The sequence below is a fragment of the Pinus tabuliformis genome, chromosome 5_1, assembly GCF_031772625.1.
Source record: "Pinus tabuliformis cultivar Carrire ecotype Pingquan chromosome 5_1, CPIR1, whole genome shotgun sequence".
NCBI classification, from domain to species: Eukaryota; Viridiplantae; Streptophyta; class Pinopsida; order Pinales; family Pinaceae; genus Pinus; species Pinus tabuliformis.
In genome coordinates this window covers 864,559,598-864,578,813 of record NC_142305.1, presented here as the reverse complement: position 1 = coordinate 864,578,813, position 19,216 = coordinate 864,559,598, and the positions used below count along the sequence as shown (strand labels likewise).

Here is a 19,216-nt window from a genome sequence, read left to right as displayed (position 1 = left end):
AAAGTTGTGTAAAACCGATGATGGATTTACAAAACAATGAGGGTATTTCCCTCAAGACCATAATGGGGTTGTAGTCCCTTGAGAATTTGAAAACCCCATCAAAATTTTTCATAAGTTAATGAGGCAAATGGGGAAGGAGCCTATGTTGTATTGCATTTGATTGTCATAGGGAGGTTGGGATGGATATGATTAATTATGATGATAATGATCATGTTGTTGATTGTTGTTGTCTAATATAATTATCATCATGCATAATTATTGTAGATCAATTTGGATATTAAAAGCTACACAAAACTAGAGGAAAATTTATAATCATTGGAAATATATATTAGAGGGTAAGAAAAATGAGGATTCAATTCTTACAAATACCCTTTTGATTTATTATTCTAATCAAAAGAATAAGGTGTTAGTGTTGGTTGGACCAAGAAATTGTCATCTTGGAGGATGAGCAAAAAACCTTATGATTTTGAAGGAAGTGCAATGAATTAAAACCTATATGTTGAGAATGTAGAAATAGAGTCTAATGGATACGAAATATAAGATACTCCTCCAAATATCATAGAAACTATGCGAAGCTTGATGATGAAACTTCAAAGATGTAGAGAAATTAAATAAAGACTAATTAGGGATTAAGAAGAGTAGAACTATCTCAATGAAACAATGCATAAAAGTTTGGAAAGCATATAAAGATGAACACATCACTGAAAAAATTAAAATAATACTAATGGAACTAGGAGCAACTCAAGAATTCATTCTCAACAAATGTCCCATACTGTAAGAAGATCCTCTCAAGATAGGACCTGCAAACTAACTCTATAAAAATATTCTATTAGTGGGTCATATACATAAAAAGAAGACACATTAAACCCATAATCTTCTCCCAATAGTCACAATAGGAAGAATCTTCTGTTGTTGATTCATATGCATTTGAATAACACCCCTTAAATAACCCATAATCTTCTCCCAATAGTCATAGGAGGAGAAGGCCTCTTAGAGATCAATTGCGTGGACAATTCTAGAAGGAAAAGCTACCTACATTTGATGGCGAGGTTAAATTTAAGCAAGTTGGGGCTTGGCTTCTTAAGATCAGAAAATATTTCCAAGCTCATTAATTTTTGAAGAATATGAAGGCCAAAGTTTCCATATTCAATTTAAATGATAGAGCTTTTATTTGGTGGAATCACCTCCGACAAGAAAAGAAGATTGTACAACAATTTCCCGCATAAAAAAAAAAAGAACAAAAGTAGGACTATTCACAAGATCCAAAAATCCACTACAATGAATAATGTGCCATGGACAATTCTTCATATTTATGACGTATTGGAAGAAGTTGACAAGAATAATCATAAATTAGTTGTGGTTGAAGTTGAATATAGATTTCCACACAATACATTTCCATTGTAATTGATTTGGGATCTAGTCACACTTGTGTTACTGTGATAAGTATTAAGACTTGCAACCATAAGCCTAATGCAAACATAATAAGGTATGGCTAGTCCAACTAGCCATTGGGACCAAGAGAAAGTTTAGTGAAATGGTGGAGACCTACCCATTAGAGTCGAATGTAATCTTTTCATGGGGAAATTTGAACATTTACTACTTTGTTCTTATGATGTCCTCATTGGCATGGACTAGTTGGAAGTAGACCGAGTTAAAATCTATTGTTACAACAAGAATTTTGATTGCATCGACTGATCTGATTTAGAATATTAGATTGTTGTGCTAAGATCCACCTCAGGTTAGAAACAAAATATTTTCATTGTGCTTAAGGATTCATGAATTTTTCAAGTGTAAAATGAGTTTTTATGTTAATTTTATGAGCAATTTTAACATAAATAAGAGACTGAATAGTAACATAAACATGTACATAACATCACTAAAAACACATCAAAACAGGAACATGATGAAGGATTTCACCCCTCCTAGGCTACGTCTCCTTGGTCCAGCTTCCAATGGCTTGGGCCTCTCTATATGCTCAAAAGTGTAAAAAGATGTGTTTACAATGCTCAAATGCTTTTGAAACTTGCACCAATGAGTCCAGAATGTCCAAAAATGACTACCTAGCCTCTTTCTACATCCAGTTTGGTCGAAAACTGGAGAAGTTATGACCTCTCCTAGTTTCTCCACTATTCGCTCCACAATTTGCACCAAATCCGACATCATCCTATTCGCTCCACAATTTGCACCAAATCCGACATCATCCTACAAATTCGCCCCATTTTCTGCTAACGGAGCAACAAATTCCTTGAATTTCAGGGGGATTTGTAGGATAATTAATTGGCCGCCGAGGCCTTGGAACCAAAATTTGGGTCATATGGGGACCATGCGCCCAGGGGCTAGCCTTGACGCTCGCCCCCTCCCTCCGACGGTTAATGTAAGTGTTTGCAGGTGGTTAGGAGGAGCAGCCACATACACCGCTCGGTCTGGTGGTGGCGGTTACGTTAACTATCACGGTAGGCAGTTTATGTGTTCACATGGGGGGCAGTTAAGTCCGCTCGCTCCCCAACCTTGCGTTAGTCTTCTTTAAATCGCACTTGAAACCATAATATGTTAAGGCATGATGCATCGACGGATTGGAAACATGTTGTGTTGTGTTGTGGGAGGTCACGAGGTCGAGCCTGGCCTCTGACCTGTCTTGCCATACAAAATTTTGATCGATCATTAGGAGGACACGTGGCGGCCTTCGGGTTAGCCACGTGTCACCTCTTGATTGGCCCGAACCCAAACATATGGACCAATAGGACTTCACCAATTCAACAGAATATTTTGAGAATATTCCTTTTTCCACCTAGGTGATACGGATGCCCAGTCAGCATCCCAATCAATCACCTGCAAAATTTTTACCTGTTTGACAAAGTGAATAGATTGCATTTCTGGGAGCATACGATGTCCATTTTGTGCGAAACGAGTTGCGCTAGATTCAAGATGACAAGAACGACGTGGTTGTTCAGGTTCCATACCATTATGACAACTTTGATTTTTAAGCATAATTTTGAGCACCTGATCATTGACGGAGATGAAAATCTAATAGGAAAATTTCAACCTTAAATCTAAATGAATGTTTCAAAAAAGGATGCCAATTGTATGTCACCCATTTATTGGCATCAATAGAAGACATGGGTCAGTAGCTTCAAGATTTTATGAATTCAGGCTTCTGTGATCCATATTACATTAAGAAGGATCTTTTCAGTAGATTTTTATCTTACTTATTATTATAAATTATAATATTATTATTCTTAAACTAGCTATTATATTAGCTGTTATTAAAATATTAATTTTCATAAACTAGCCATTATATGATCTTTTGGTCTCTACATTGCCCTCTATTTAAGCTTGTGCCATGATTTGCATCTTCATCTGGTCCTAACGATGAACCACACTAGCTGGTTCGAAACGCGTCGACAAAATTTTCTCCTATGTGATTTCTACCGAAAAGACTCTTCTTAACTTCAAGATTATCTTGTATTGCAAGACTTTAATGATGGATTTCCAAATGAAGTGCTCAAATTTCCTCTAGAGAGACATTGATTTCTTAATTGATCTTGTACGCAGAGTTGCACTAGTGTCTAGGACCCCTTATAAGATGAGTACTTTGAGATTATCATAGCTAAAAATGAGATTACAAGAGTTGTTAAAGGGATACATCTATCCAATTGTGTTTCAGTGGGAAGAAATTATCTTGTTTGTGACAAAGAAGGATGAGACTCTCACACTATGTATTAACTATAGTTAACTAAATAAAGTGAAGAAAGAACAAGTATCTCTCACCTCAAATTGATGACTTAATTAACCAAATGATAGGGGCAAAGCTATTCTTAAAGATAGAGTTGAGACTAGGATATTAAGAAGTTAGAATCAATAAATAGTACATCCATAAGATGATGTCATTACATTGGCCATAATGAATTTGTGGTTGGGCTACTCAATGTCACAAATGTACTAGCTACCTCCATGTGCCTCATGAATAGTTTATTTATTCAACACTTAAACAAGTTTGTACTTGTCTTTTTGGATGATATACTATTCTATTCTAAGAATGAAAAGATCACGGGATCTACTTGAGGATGGGATAGTACTAAGAAAGATTAAGTTGTATAACTAAGCAAGCGTGACTTTTATAAGAAGTAGATGCATTATCTTGGTCACATTATTTCTGAATCAAAAATCTCAATGAATATGGAAAAGATTGAAGCCATAATAAATTAAAATAACACTAATGAGATTGGAACATATTAAAGGTTCCACTATCTACAACAAAGCTTATAAGAAAAGTTATAGTTGCAACTCATTAATGATGTGGCAAAAGCAAAGATATTCAACAATGCCTTTAATATTAAGAATAAGAAGTGACAATTATATAAGCAAAATTTAAATTGAGCACAATAGAAACAATGTGAATACTCACATACAAAGGAATATAAGAGATCAAGTATGCAAGTGTTAAAGGAGGTTGTTAAAATTGTGCATGTATTTATACATTCATTCATATTACTATATATAGAGTATATAATAGATGTTAACACATGGTCACTAAATTAAGTCTCATAAAAAAGAGTTGTTCATGTCAATAAATACTTGGAAAGACTTAATACCACAAAAACATATTTAGAAGTACTCAAAATAAATGCTTGGTGTACATTTTCCCTAGTGACTCAACTCTAACACAAATAATTGCACATTGAAATAGAATATCAAAGAGAAGGTAATCCCATGACAACTTTGACCTTGCAAAAGGCTACAGTTGCATGGTTCTTCCAATTACTCAACCAAGGAGGTACCATGGTTTTGCTGGGGGGTGGAATCCATCATTGATTCCGATGGTTGGGAAGTGAATCGCTCCTTAGCAACCAATTTGGTGGACACAAGAATAATTACAAATAAGTACTCATATTTGTCTATCTTCGAAATGCCATATGTTTGCAATTGTCATCTGTTTCCATGAGTTGAAAAGGTAATGAACAAACTCTATGCATAGTTGGACTACTATTTTATATTTTGTAGAAAATCCTCCAAGATTGGGTGAAACTATGTAAATATGTAAATAAAAAAACTAGAATAGGAAGAGACCTACAATGTGAATCCCAAGGGTCACCATTATGATTGTATATAATGGCATTTATCTTAATTAAATGCATTCATTCGTGAGTTACCATCCTGACCTGACATGGTATAAGAGCACAAGTCACAAATTTGGCATTCCTTTATCCCTGTAACTCCTTCACTATGGATTCCTTATCTGTCAGGGGTGCAGACCTACACCAAATTGTTTCCCTCTCCATAACATAAATTTTGTCCTCAACCTCTCTATCATCACTGTCTACGCTTAGTCCTATCATACACTTATTTCTAAGTTTAACATTATTGCATAAAGCTCATGTTGAAGTTCTATTGTTCTGTCCCTCTATCAAAATACATTTCATTTTTCAAAACTCTTGTGTACCTACGTTCCTTTCCATGTAATTCTCGGTTATCTGAAGGAGCTAAAACCTAAGGCCGAAGTTGAGTTGAAAAGTTGTAACATAGTTTGAACCTGCATCTATGAGGTGGCCATACTCACGGGTTATGCCTCGGCCATGGATGAGTAAATACAAGGAGGACCTTTTGTTTGTTTACTACGTGGATGCAACATTTCCAATTCTGAAAGAACTCGTTGGTCGAGTATTGGTTCTAGTCCTCTAAAATATGGCCCTTTGATAGTCTAGTTGAGGGATTTTAACGTAGGATTCTTGATGCAAATTATGCATGGGAATGATTTATGAAGGTCGTTTCACTAAAATAACCAACAATTTGACATAGGTAACATACATGACATTGTCGTCCTTGTTGTATAGGACTTCAGGTGGAGTTTTCTTTTTTCCAATGTATTAAAATTTGAGAGTAACACCTGAGCACAGAGTGACTTGTTCTTTAGTCTGTGCTCTTTTCCTGTTAAAAGAGAAATGGTGTAAGTCTTGGTATTTCATTTTTTTGTGGGGGGTTGATTGATTCAAGACATGGTTATTCGATGTAAATTTATTCAAGCCTCAAGAGAAACTGTTATTGACTGGTTTACCTCATGTATTGATCCTCCAATGAAGTTTAAGTCCTCCCATGGTTTTTAGTGATAGTTTTTTTTGGAAAATGCTTGCAGGCCTTTAGGTGGTCAATGTGTTTAGACATCTTTGTCAATAAAACCACATAATATTTGGGGTTTTGGACTATATTGCTTTGTTATTTGACCTTTCTACATTAAAATATTATTACGAGGATGCACTCTCTCATTTTCATTGTTGGTGTAATACTCCCTAGAAAGGAAAACTACCATGAATGGTCTAGAAAGACTAGACACACCTTCATCTTCAATGACCTATGGAAAGGTGTTTGCGAAGAATAAGGCGACAATCCTCCTGCCAAGCCTACATAAGATAAAGAGCTTGCAATATGGGAGAACAAGAACAACAAGGCCTATGCCCTGATTGATGCTTCTGTAAGTGAAGAGGTGAGTCACCATATTATTTTGATTACAAATGCTTTTGATGCATTAAATAAGTTAAAAGACTTATATGAATCACCCTCAAAACTAGAGTTAGTTCAGTTAATGATCAATCTCTTCAACTTGGAGTTGAAGGATGATGATCCCCTGACCCTAGCCTCAGAAATTAGAGTTATTATGCATGACGTAGAAGCCATTGGAATCAAAAAGGGCATCCCTCTCATAGTTTTTGTCAAGGCCCTCTATCCTACATATTTTCACTATCTTGAATCCTTACAAGCTAGTGCCCAACTCAAGAACATTAATTTTGACACTCTTGTGGAGAAGTTTGCAAAAAGGGAGAAAGATTTTGGGAAGAGGAAGACAACTTCTTAGTCTCTTGAAGAAGATGTGTGTATTGCACGGAAAGAGAAGAATCAAACAAAAGATTCTTCTAGAGGAATAGGTGGCAAAAGAGGGCGTGGAAGGAAGAATAATAGAGGTAGGGGGGTAAACGTCATCAAGGAGGAAAATCCAATCTCCATGATATTCATTGCAACAGAGATGGACATGATGCATCCACATGCAAACTCTCTTACAAAAAAATACAACAAGAACGAAATGAAGAGAAAGGTAAAATGCCAAATCCAGGGAAAGGTAAAGCACTTGATTTTGCTCATTAAATTATGGCACATTACAATATTGGAGTAAGGAAGATCTATTTCATACTTCATTTGCTTCTTGGAAAGATGCATGGCTGTTTGATATAGGTGCAACCTGCCACATGACCTTCCAGAAAGATTTTTTTGAAGACTTCAGTGACAATGTAGATGGAGCAGTATACTTTGCAAACAATTCAAGACTCAAGCCATTCAAACTTGGCACCATCTGGCTCAAACTGCCCAGACTCCCTGATTTTATTCTATATGATGTTCTCTACCTCCCATAACTGTAGAGAAACTTGTTGTCCTTGGTTCAAATTCACCAGCAAGGACACTCAATTCACATGTTTGATGGAAAATTTGAGGTGAGAAAAGCATCAAACAACACAGTTGTCATGACTAGAATAGAGGAGGAAAGATTGTTGAAGCTGCAATGAACATCTGCTCGTGCACAAAAATGTGCATATAGTTCTTAGTATAATGAAGGTACATTGCCATCTAGTATTTTATGACATGTAATATTTGGACATTTGAGTTATGACAGAGTTTGTTTATTGAGAAGAAATGGCGCTTCTAGTTTGCCAACAATTCCAAGGAAACTAAAGCAATGTGATGCTTGTATCCTAGGAAAACATAACAAACAACCATTTCATGATTATGTTTCCAAAGCATGTAGAAAGCTTGCACTGATTCATTCTAATTTGTGTGGCCCTATGCCTATTCCTTTTGTAAATGGAAATAAATATATGATGACTTTTATCGATGATTACACCAGGATGTGTTAGGCATATTTATTGAAAAGGAAATCTAAAGCTTCTGAAACTTTCAAAAACTTTAATGCGTGGATTGAAAATGATGCACAATCTCATATTAGCTCTATTTATACTGATAATGGAAAATAATATACTTCAAATGAATTTGAAAAATATCTTCGCCAACATGGGATTCAACATCAAACAATTATGCCATACAATCCTCAACAAAATGGTGTAGCTGAAAGAATGAACAAGACAATCTTAAATATGGTTCATTCAATGATGTTTTTAAAAAATGTAAAGTTGATGTTCTGGGCTAATGCAATTCTATGTGCAACATATATTAAAAATAGATGTCCATGACATGCTCTTAGAAACAAGACTCCTTATGAAATGTGGTACGACCACATTCCTTTGGTAAGGCATCTCATCATCTTTGGTTCCACCTTTTATGCCTTGATTCCTAAGGAACGTCAAAGAAACAAACTTGGTGCAAGGAGTAAAAAGTGTATATTCTTGGGGTGCTCAGATACCTCCAACGCATATCGTCTCTATAATGAGGTAAATAAGAACTTTATACTATCTAACGACGTGATTTTTCTTAAATCTTCCAAGACTGACAATGTCGTTGAGTGATATCTTAATCATTTGGATAGATTCAATCATGCAAAAATATTTCATGAATTTGATAATGAGATTCCACAACTTGAAGGGGGGGTCCTTATCCTGGATCAATTTGCAGAATCTCATTTGGAACCACTCTCTCCCCCTCATGAATTTCCAACCACTTCTTCAGATCAAGAAGACATTTTGAATTATGCGATTGAGAGGATTGGAACTCTAAATCTTGTGCAACCCCATCTCAGTCAAAAGAGCAACCCAAACCATCTCAAAAAGGTCCTCCAAAATGGCTCACTAAAACACTTGAAAGTGTTCATCCTAATGAGGTTGGAAATATAGGAACTAGAAGTTCCACCAGAAAAAAATGGAGGAGAAGTAGATGATTCTGATTCAACTAATGATACGGATGTTTCCTATGATTTTGAATTAAATTTGTCTACTAATTTTAAACCAACTTCCTTTAAAGAAGATGATTCTCATGATGAATGGAAAGAAGCAATGCATAAAGAGTATGATGATCCCATAAAGAATGGAACTTGAAAGCTCGTGGACCCTCCATTTTGAATCAAACCAATTGGTTGCAAGTGGGTCTTCAAGAACAAGTGTAAATCAAATGGCTCACTTGAAAAGCACAAAACAAGGCTCGTGGCAAAATGATTTGCACATAAATAAGGGGTTGATTATGAGAAGAATTTTCCCCCACAACAAAATGGGCCACCGTCCAGACACTCTTTGCCTTGGCAGCTCAAAATGGATGCAAAGTCCGTCAAATATATGTAAAAACTACTTTCTTAAATGGAGACCAGAAAGGAAATGTTTTTATGTCTCAACCATAAGGCTTTGTTGTGAAGGGATGAGAACATAAAGTATGTAAACTCATCAAATCCTTGTAAGGCCTCAAACAAGCAGCACGAGCCTGGTATGAAAATTGACATAGCATCTTCTGAAATTAAATTTCAAACACTTTAATCTTGATGATGCAACTTTATTTGTTAAGAAAGTTGGAAAAATTGTTGTCTATCTTGTGGTATATGTAGATGATTTGTTGATGACAGGGAACAATGAAAATTATATTGCATCCATAAAGAAAGAATTGAAGAAAGGATTTGAGATGACAGATTTGGAACATCTTCACTACTATTTGGGCATTGAAGTGACCCAACATCCGAGATATATATTCCTCTCCCAAAAGAAGTACATTGGAGAATTATTGAACAAGTTTGGCATGATTGAATGCAATCATTTGTCCACTCCAATGGAACAAAATTTAAAGCTCACATCTAAATAAGGAAATGAATTTGAGGATGCAACTAAGTATAGACAACTTGTAGGAAGTCTTATATACCTCACCACTACCAGACCAAATATTTCATTTGTTATTGGAATCCTTTCCAGGTTCATGCAAAAACCTTGTGAGGGACGTTGGTCTGCTGCAAAAAGAGTTCTAAATTACTTTAGGCTATGCCATGAGTCTTGGATCAAGAGTTGTCTCTTGGAGGTCACACAAATAACCAATTCCAACAAATTCCACAACAAAGGCAGAATATGTGGCAGTTGAAGAAGCAACCAAAGAGATTGTGTGGCTCAGAAAAATTCTTGAGATTTGTTGGAGAAACAAGTGCACTCTACTCGTCTTCTAATTAACAATACTTCTGCAATTAAACTGCCCAGGAAGCCAAAATTCCATGATCGAACCAAACATATCAATACACAGTAACATTTGATTCAACATCATGTTGAGGCCAAGATTATTAACCTACGACATTGTTCCACGAATAAGTAAATTGCATACATCTTCACCAAAGCACTTGGAAGAGAAAAGTTTGAAGGATTCAGAATGATGCTTGGATTTACACATACCCCTTCAGATTAAAGAGGGGATGTTAGACACCTAATCCTTCGAGATTGGACGAAATTATGTATATATCTAAATAGAAAAAAACTAAAATAGGAATAGACCCGGAAATGTGAATCCCAAGAATTACCATTATGATTGTATAGAATGACATTTATCTTAATGAAATGCATTCATTTAGAAGTTACCATCCTAGTTTGACATATTTACATATAAATTTGGGTTTTATTGTTGTGAGAAATTTTAAGAATTAATGATATAAATAAGAAATTTTCGTTAAAACAAAAACAATCTAAATACACTATTTACTTGAAACCATCACAAACAAACATATAGACACAAACCCACCATGACTAATTTTCTTAATATTATGAATAATAAGGTAATTCATAACCTAGTATGACCATTCATAATTCTAAGTTGCCCTATGAAGATAAAATCGGCTACACCTAAAAGGGCAAAAAGGAGTGGGGCAGAGGTGTCGATTAGGGATTAAAGCAAAGAGTATATACTTAAAATATAGGAGGGAAGGAATACGGGATAGCAGCTGACAAATCGAATGAAGTCAACATTATTCCCTAGATCGCTAAGGGTTCAAAGTTGGCCGGGCTGAGGTTGATTGGAGGGTGAAAATATGGATTAGTATTTTTTTGGGATTAATAGAAAGGTTTGGTTTGGTGAAAGAGTTTCGCAGATGATTTCGATAATTATACAGCATCTCATTTTAGGGATCTTCTATATGTAATTGTCTTCTTAGTGCATGTTCGTTCGCGTGTTCCATATTACTTGATGAATTATTACATCATGAAAGATTTTTATATGCCCATTTAAACATGGGAATGCTGCTGTAGTAGCAACTGTGCATTCTAAAAGGCTGGGCTATTCCCTTTTAGAAAGGCAGTTAAACCCAACGCGGTGGAGAAGCAGAGACTTTAAACCGCAATATTAAGTATCTACATTTTGGAAAACTTATGCTTTCGGAGTGCTCCTGGTCAAGATGTGTTATTATTTTTGTGTGAATAAGTAGAAAAGTCAAAACTTCCAAGTTCCAACTTGTAAACCCTCACTGACCAACACTATGCAAGGACAAAAAATATTAGTTTGGAAATCCACAACGACAATTCCCAATTGCTTCTGATTGGCCGGGTTCTTATTACATAACACATAAATAGCATAATCAAACCCAGCAAATGATTGGTCCACCTTATAAAAACTCTAAAGGATACCTATCTTTGTTATTTGTTGATAGGAAGCTTTTGAAATTGGTGATTGAAAAGCACAAATGTATTCATTTGCTTGCTTTCCATGTACACATCTTAAGACTGTCGATCTGATTGCTGCACTCTAAATAAAGAAAATGCTTGATTTTGCAGCTGTGTAATTAATTTAAGATTAGGAACTCACGTAAGCAAGAAAAGTGAGGCTCCAAGGTCACTGTAAATGCCAGTTCAATGTCTAAAACTAAATGCGAATCAGTAAAATTAAGGATGAGAAAAGCCTCGCTTTGCTGCTGATTACACAATGGAAAAAAAGACCGAATTAATTATTATACAGAATTAAACTTCATATACTGCCATTTTCAATCTATCCACTTCAAAACATGAAATGGAAGTTTAGTTTCTTCTGGGATCCTCGGCTTTTTATAAATTATTTAGCTGAATGTCCCACGCTTCATAAAACATTGATCAATTTTTCTTGCACTCTGATTCTTCTACTAATAGGCATGAATTGTGAAATATTTGGCAAAGTATCTGTGTTGTCAACCGACTTCAGATATTTGATCAGCTCAAAACTTGCATCAAAATTTTCGTCCTTCTTCCCATAATTGATCATTACAATACCTTGTTGAAATTTTTATCCTTTTTCTTTCTCCCCGTATTTGACCAACACTAGCTCCTATGCTCAATCTAATATTCTTTCCCTTTCTCCAGGAAGGTCTTAATGATGCATACAAGGGGAATAAAGTTATTCGCTGTTCCGCACATCTCTGGCTGTATTGGTATTCCTAAAATATTGAACATTTTGTTAAATCTTGGTGAAGTTTTGACAAAGTTGTTGGAAAGCATTAAAAATTGGATCTAAGTTTCTAACTACCCTTTATTTCTTTAACCTGCAACTGCAATGTCGTGGGGTTCAATGAATAACACAACTCCGCTACTACCACATCGATTCCCAGGTTTGGTCTCTGCCCTTCCTCGAGCAAGAAAACAGTGTGGGAAAGTTGGTCCATAAGGCACATATATTTTCGATTACTCCCTTGAACCAGATTCCGTTTCTTTCATAAATTTGTCTCGTTAACCTGTGGAACAAAACAGGCAACAACCCATGTTGAAAGCTGGGTTTGGATCAGACCAGTCAATCGCTCTGGCCAGTGTCACGAATGCTAAGTCAATCTCCAACTCCTATATTTCCGATTAAGATTTCCGCGACTCACCTCTAATGCGAACCACATAAATGTTAAAGTTTTATCCGACTCACCTCCATATTTACAGAATATGTTACTGCAGGGAGGGGTCCACTCCCTGCAGTAACATATTCTGTAAATATGGAGGCTTGTCCTGTAAGTGGACATTTAAGAAGAATGGAACCCGTAGTAACCCATGATCTGAAAAGTACTCACTAACCAGGTACAGAATATTGACGCCAGTAACATTAAATTGCGGGTGAAGCAGATAATTCCATAAAGATTGGTCCTATGTGAGGGTTGATCTCACGATCAAGGGCTAATAGTGAAACCTACGAGCAATTTATCAAAATAAAACACGAAATATGATTACAGTGAACTTTCCCGGACGTTTCAGAACAGTTTCTTGCTCTGTCGAAGCAAATTTCAAATTTCTCTTCAGAATTCATGCAAAGATTCACAGTCGCAGCTAATAAACTAAGCCTAGGCATGACATGCTTTGTTTCTTTAAAGATTTCGAACATAATCGATGACATTAAAAGACACAAGGCTGCATTTAAGGTTTTGTGTTTCTTCTTTTCAGACTCAACCCGAAATTTTTCCAGACAGAGGTGATTAACAGAAATTCCGCCATTAAAGCAACAGGAAAAGCAGTTGGAGCGCCTGTTCTAATCTATTTGGACGCCCTGCCCTTATTGATGGAAAATACACAGAAACTCAATATATCTAATACATAAAGGTTAAAGTTACAGAGCATGAATGGGTACCTGGTCGTAGGGAAGACATCCTTGGTGTTTCATGAGATGGCGCTCTGCTGCTCCAAAGTTTTGACTGGGCTGTGTGTGTAACCGAGCAGTTGATCACTGTGTGAGAAGAAGCAGCAGCATATCACATTACGTTAGATTACAGACACTGAGTCTCCAGCAAAGAAAATGAAAATACACACCAAATGCCCTGTTCATGCTTGAACATCACACTCAGCTTTTATGTCGGTTTTTTCCAATCGTTTTTTAACGGCAATTTTATCTTTTTATATTCTCGCTCCATCGGGATAGGTTGTGTGGAGCATTAAATGCAATATATATTGGGATATGTCGTTTATTATTTATACATAATTTGAATGATGTAATGTTGGGTTTCTACTGATTATTTATTTATTTGGTAAATGTAATTAGTCTTGTGATTAGTGCTTATTGATTAGCCAAATCATTGTTGGTATATTTGTTGCCATTTTTTTGCAATATATACATTGTTTAATGTGTATATTCAATTGAAATTATAAATTAATTTATTTTTTATTTTTTTAAAATAAAAATTTTAATTATTTTTTTGAAATTATGTTAATTAAATAATTTTTCTAAAGATATAATTTAGTGATTTTGATAAAGCTTTTGGATTAATCACATTATATAAAGTTCCAATCTATTAATTGCAATATATTTTTTTTAGTGATTTTGATAAAGTCTTTGGATTAATCACATTATATAAAGTTCCAATCTATTAATTGCGATTATATTTTTTTATAAAAAATTTTGTACACCTAAATGGTATTAGGCAACAATTTTGTTTATTGGATTTCATCAAGATCATGTCTCGTCTTATTTTCCATTCTTTTTAGGGTGAAAAAGTAGCCATGTCCTATTTTCCATTATTTTCCATTCTTTTTGGGGTGAAAAAGTAGCCTTACCTTATTTTCCATTCTTTTAGGGGTGAAAAAGTAGCCTTTAGACTACTCTTATTTAAACTTATTTTTAATTTTATATATTTTTAACATATTTTTATTAGGCTTAGTCTAACTTATGGACTAAATTACTTTTTTTCGCCATTTTTTCTGGTTAATTTTAATCAAAGATACAATTTTTTAAAAACTTTAGTTTAAATTGTTTAATTTACATAATTTGAGTGTGAGGGGTTTTTTAGGGTGCTCAATCCATTTATGCATTCAAAAATATATTTTAAATAACAAAAAATCTTGAAATTGTATTACCGGTTTTTTAGGGTGTTCAATCCATTTATGCATTAATAAATTTATTTTAAACAATAAAAAATCTTGAAATTGTAATACCCGATTTTGGTGAATTCCGATGAAAAATGCTATTTCTTCTATAAATTAGACTATATAGTTGGTAATTGGTGTGTATTATTTATGGCGTTTATTAGTTATAGGTTTGTTAAAAATGCAGTTGGCTTATTGATAATCTGTTAAGAAAATTTTGATTTTTCCAAATATATTCTCTTATTAGTTTTCTTCAAAACCCAGAGAGGTTTTTTGGAATAAGAAGTTTGAGTTTTATAATCTATATAATCCAAGTGTGATATAGATTTTCAAAAATATATATACTTAAAATATTAATAAATATATTTTAAATGATAAAATAATACAATTTGGCTAAACTTTGTTAGGATGTGGTTGTTGCTCTTAGTGATAAAGATTAATAATACAATTTGGCTAAACTTTGTTAGGATGTGGTTGTTGCTCTTAGTGATAAAGATGTTGGTAATTGATGTTTATTAATTATCCATTTGGTACTCTCTGATTGTGGTTGATGCTTATTAATGATATTGTGGTTTGTAGTTGGTGCTTATTAGTTAAGCATATGTTAAAACATGGTTGGTATTTATTAATTTTCGACTTATTAAGAATGTGGTTGATGCTTATTGATAATATAAGTGGTGGTAACTGTATTTATTATTATTTTTAATATTTATATTAATAAATAAATATTTTTAAAATTATAATTTTTTAAATTAGGTTTATGTGATTTATATTGATGTTCATATAATTTATATTGATTTTTTTTCTACAAAAATCATATTCATAATTTTTGGAGTCGTCCTCCGAGACGGAGGACGGCCAAAAGTAGTTGGAATCCGGGCAAAAAATATTCAAAAAATCTTGTAGAGGCACTGTTTGAATCATGTTTTTGATGGTGGAAATGGATTCAACACCATCAAAAACGTCTAGGACACCTAAAATTTTGAAGTTTAACAACTATAACTTGGATTTACAAAAATCCTTGCTAGATTTTCTCTAAATATGACCGGAATCTCCATAACTTTCCGGGCAACTCCTCCCCCTCGTTACACTACGCGATAATTTTTTGGTGGACGTTCCACCAATGTGGTTTATCATCAAAACTAAGATAAACCACATTAAATAGTTGAAACATGTCAACTAAAAATTTATAAATATAATCTTCAATTTTTAAAAATAAATAAATAAATTAGTTAAAGTTTCAAATTTTTTATATTTATAAATATAGTTTTATAAATATAAAAAACTATGGAATATACGAGTTCAGATTCTAAAAAACCAAACCACAGAAATCTACAATCCATTATCTTGACCCTGTACGAAGGGGAAACATGGAAGGAGATACATAATCTCGAAAAGACAAGGGTTAAAATACAAAGGAAAGAGTCGATATTCACTTTCTCAAGCAATGCAGAGATTCTAATCTAACCCCGTCCTTTGCCTGCATCATTTAGGACAATTATAAAAATATCAAATCATTAGGCTGGTCGGCTCTTAGACTAGACATCTCAATATCACTACTGTCTCTCTCCTTTGTAAAACAAGTCCCGATGATGAGTCTTGGTGTAGACTCGAAACGTCGACAAAGCAAAGATGAAAACTGTGGAATATCCGAGTTCAGATTCTAAAAAACCAAACCACAGAAATCTACAATCCATTATCTTGACCCTGTACGGAGGGGAAACATGGAAGGAGATACGTAATCTCGAAAATACAAGGGTTAAAATACAAAGGAAAGAGTCAGATATTCACTTTCTCAACCAATGCAAAGATTCTAATCTAACCCCGTCCTTTGCCTGCATCATTTAGTACAATTATAAAAATATCAAATCATTAGGCTGGTCGGCTCTCAGACTGGACATCCCAATATCACTACTGTCTCTCTCCTTTGTAAAATAAGTCCTGATGATGAGTCTTGGTTTAGACTCGAAACGTCGACAAAGCAAAGATGAAAACTGTGGAATATTCGAGTTCAGATTCAAAAAACCAAACCACAAAAATCTACAATCCATTAGTTTTATAGTACATTATAATTATAATTATAACTATAATTTAAAAAGGAGTTGTCTTTAGCACATCTTTTTGGATTTTCCCGTGATGAGCAGAAAAAATTGAGGTGAAATCTTTATTTGTGTTATTTAAACTGGTTTTTTGAGTGTATATATGGATTCACCACCCTCAAAAACCCCTAGGGCACTTAGATTGTGCAAGGATTACTTTGTGATTTCAATAATTTCTTGCCAGATTTTAAAGAAATTAGACCAGAAAAACCCACCGAAAAAGCTTCCAAAAAACGCACTAAAAACAACTCTATTTCAAAATACATTTTAAAAAATTAATACAAGGTCACATCATTATGATTAGATTAAATTATCTTTTTTAACATAATATGTGAGCTAAGGGCTTTAAGACTCCATTTCAAGGGATAATAACTTTAACCTTTATCTAAAAGTGGTAGGTTTCAAATCTCAAAATTCAATTTTAATAATTATAAATAAATTTTAATTTTTTTTAAATATAAAATTTTATTTACATATATATTTTATTTTATTTTATTTTTTAATTATAATGATTAATTATTATAAATAATTTATTAATAATGATTTAAAATTTAAATATTACGATTTAAAATTATTAAATAAATTTGATTTAATAAACGTTTTAAATCTCGAGAGGAAAAAAACAAAAGCAATTCAACTAAATCATATAGATATAGATAAGCAATTTGATTTAACTATTTATATAAATATAGAAAAATTAAATCATATAATTATATAAATATTTTATCAAAAATACCACACCAAATTGATATTAAGGAATTCAACAAATATCTTAAGAAGTTAAATTATTTAGTTAATTTATATAAAAATATTTAATTTAGTATGTATTAATCATATTTGAGTTGTTTTTAAATGTGATTTTTTGAAATGTTTTCTAGTTTATTTTCTGATCTAATTTGTCTGGAATCTAAGAGGGATTCATTGAAATAAAAAATTGACTAGTGAACTCTACACAATTGAAGTTCCCTAGGGTTTTTTCAGGGCGTTGAATCCAAATATATGCAATAAAAAACTAGTTTATGTTGAGAAAAATACTAACGGGGTGGGGTTAATCAGTATTTTTAAACTCACTTTAAACTTTTCATTTCATATTTTGATTTCCATATGCTACTGTCATTCACGCTACCAACATATACATGTGACTTCAGTAAAGGTAAACAACATATATCCAGATGACTAACTTTTCATATATTTCATTTGTTCATCTTTAATCAGTGCATCATTACTTCATTATTTATTAATTAAACAATAACCATGAGCAGTAAGGAGCAGACAAATCATCAACACAAGAAACATATCAACACACATGAACACCAGGATTTTAGTTGGAAACTCAATGTGAGAGAAAACCACCGTTGTCGTCGTCTCTGTCTTCTTATTTTATTATCAAGAAAACTTCTTACAATCTTCTACTGATGCAGATGCTTACCAGTACGCAGGCACCTACCTGCAGAAGGCTCCAACCCCTTGATCTCATTTACCAGCTCCAACACCTACTAGAAGGGAGCTCTATCCCCCTATCTCATTTGTCAGCTCCTACCGAAAGGGAGCACCTACCCCCTAAATAGATTTACCAGCTACCACTGGAAGGAAGATCTGACTCCCTCACTAAAGGCTCCAACCCTCAGCACCTCTGTGGACCACATTTCATAATATTTCATACTGGATCCACCTGATTCAAAACATCAAACCTATAGGCCACCTTTCATCATATTTTCAGATTGGACCCACTTCCAACATTAAGCCCAATACCAAGTAACAATTCTGAAACCAAACATTGAACCGACTGAATCATTGTATCACCATCAACCAATCATTGAATCTCAATTAACCATTGCAACAATATCAAACCAATCCATAACAAATATAAACCATCAGATCATACCAATGCACAACAACCCTGCAAATCCTGATCAAACATACATCAGAATCTATACGCTACCGTTATGAAGAACACCCGCATATATGTGTGCTTCCCATGTATGAGACCTACGTACAAATCTCAAATCACTTAAAACTGCATCATGAATCACTACAATACTGAAGTAACCACACAAACATGTACTGGATCAATCACAGATCATTGAACCCATTACAGATCACCATACTGCAGCATCATCACTAATAAACATTCCATTTCATAACCAATTCAACTCAATCAGTACTGTCAAACATAGATTACCATGATAGAGACGTCATCGACAAACAACACCAAATAAACCAGACATCATCAAGTGTAAACATCAATCATCAGTTCAAACCTTAGTTTGAATATGCGACTTCACGCGAGTCCCACAAAACATGTCAGTGCATGTACGTGCTTACCATTCACAACACCTACATATAGATATCAACATGCTAAAAACACTTTGC

At 34.0% G+C, this 19,216-nt stretch overlaps 1 protein-coding gene across 4 annotated transcripts in view; it reads right to left on the bottom strand.

Annotated features, from left to right (window-relative positions):
- Positions 1 to 13,694, bottom strand: part of LOC149167568 (histidine-tRNA ligase) — a 341,880-nt gene extending 328,186 nt beyond the window's left edge. Inside the window, exon 1 of one of the 4 annotated variants that reach the window (XM_089433027.1) lies at positions 13,516 to 13,694. In XM_089433027.1, the coding sequence (XP_089289153.1) occupies positions 13,516 to 13,548 (33 nt within the window). In that variant the 5' untranslated portion in view covers positions 13,549 to 13,694. The remainder of the gene's footprint in view (positions 1 to 13,515) is intronic. The other 3 variants (XM_089433028.1, XM_089433025.1, XM_089433024.1) reach the window with 3 other exon arrangements.
- Between the last annotated feature and the right edge of the window lie 5,522 nt (positions 13,695 to 19,216).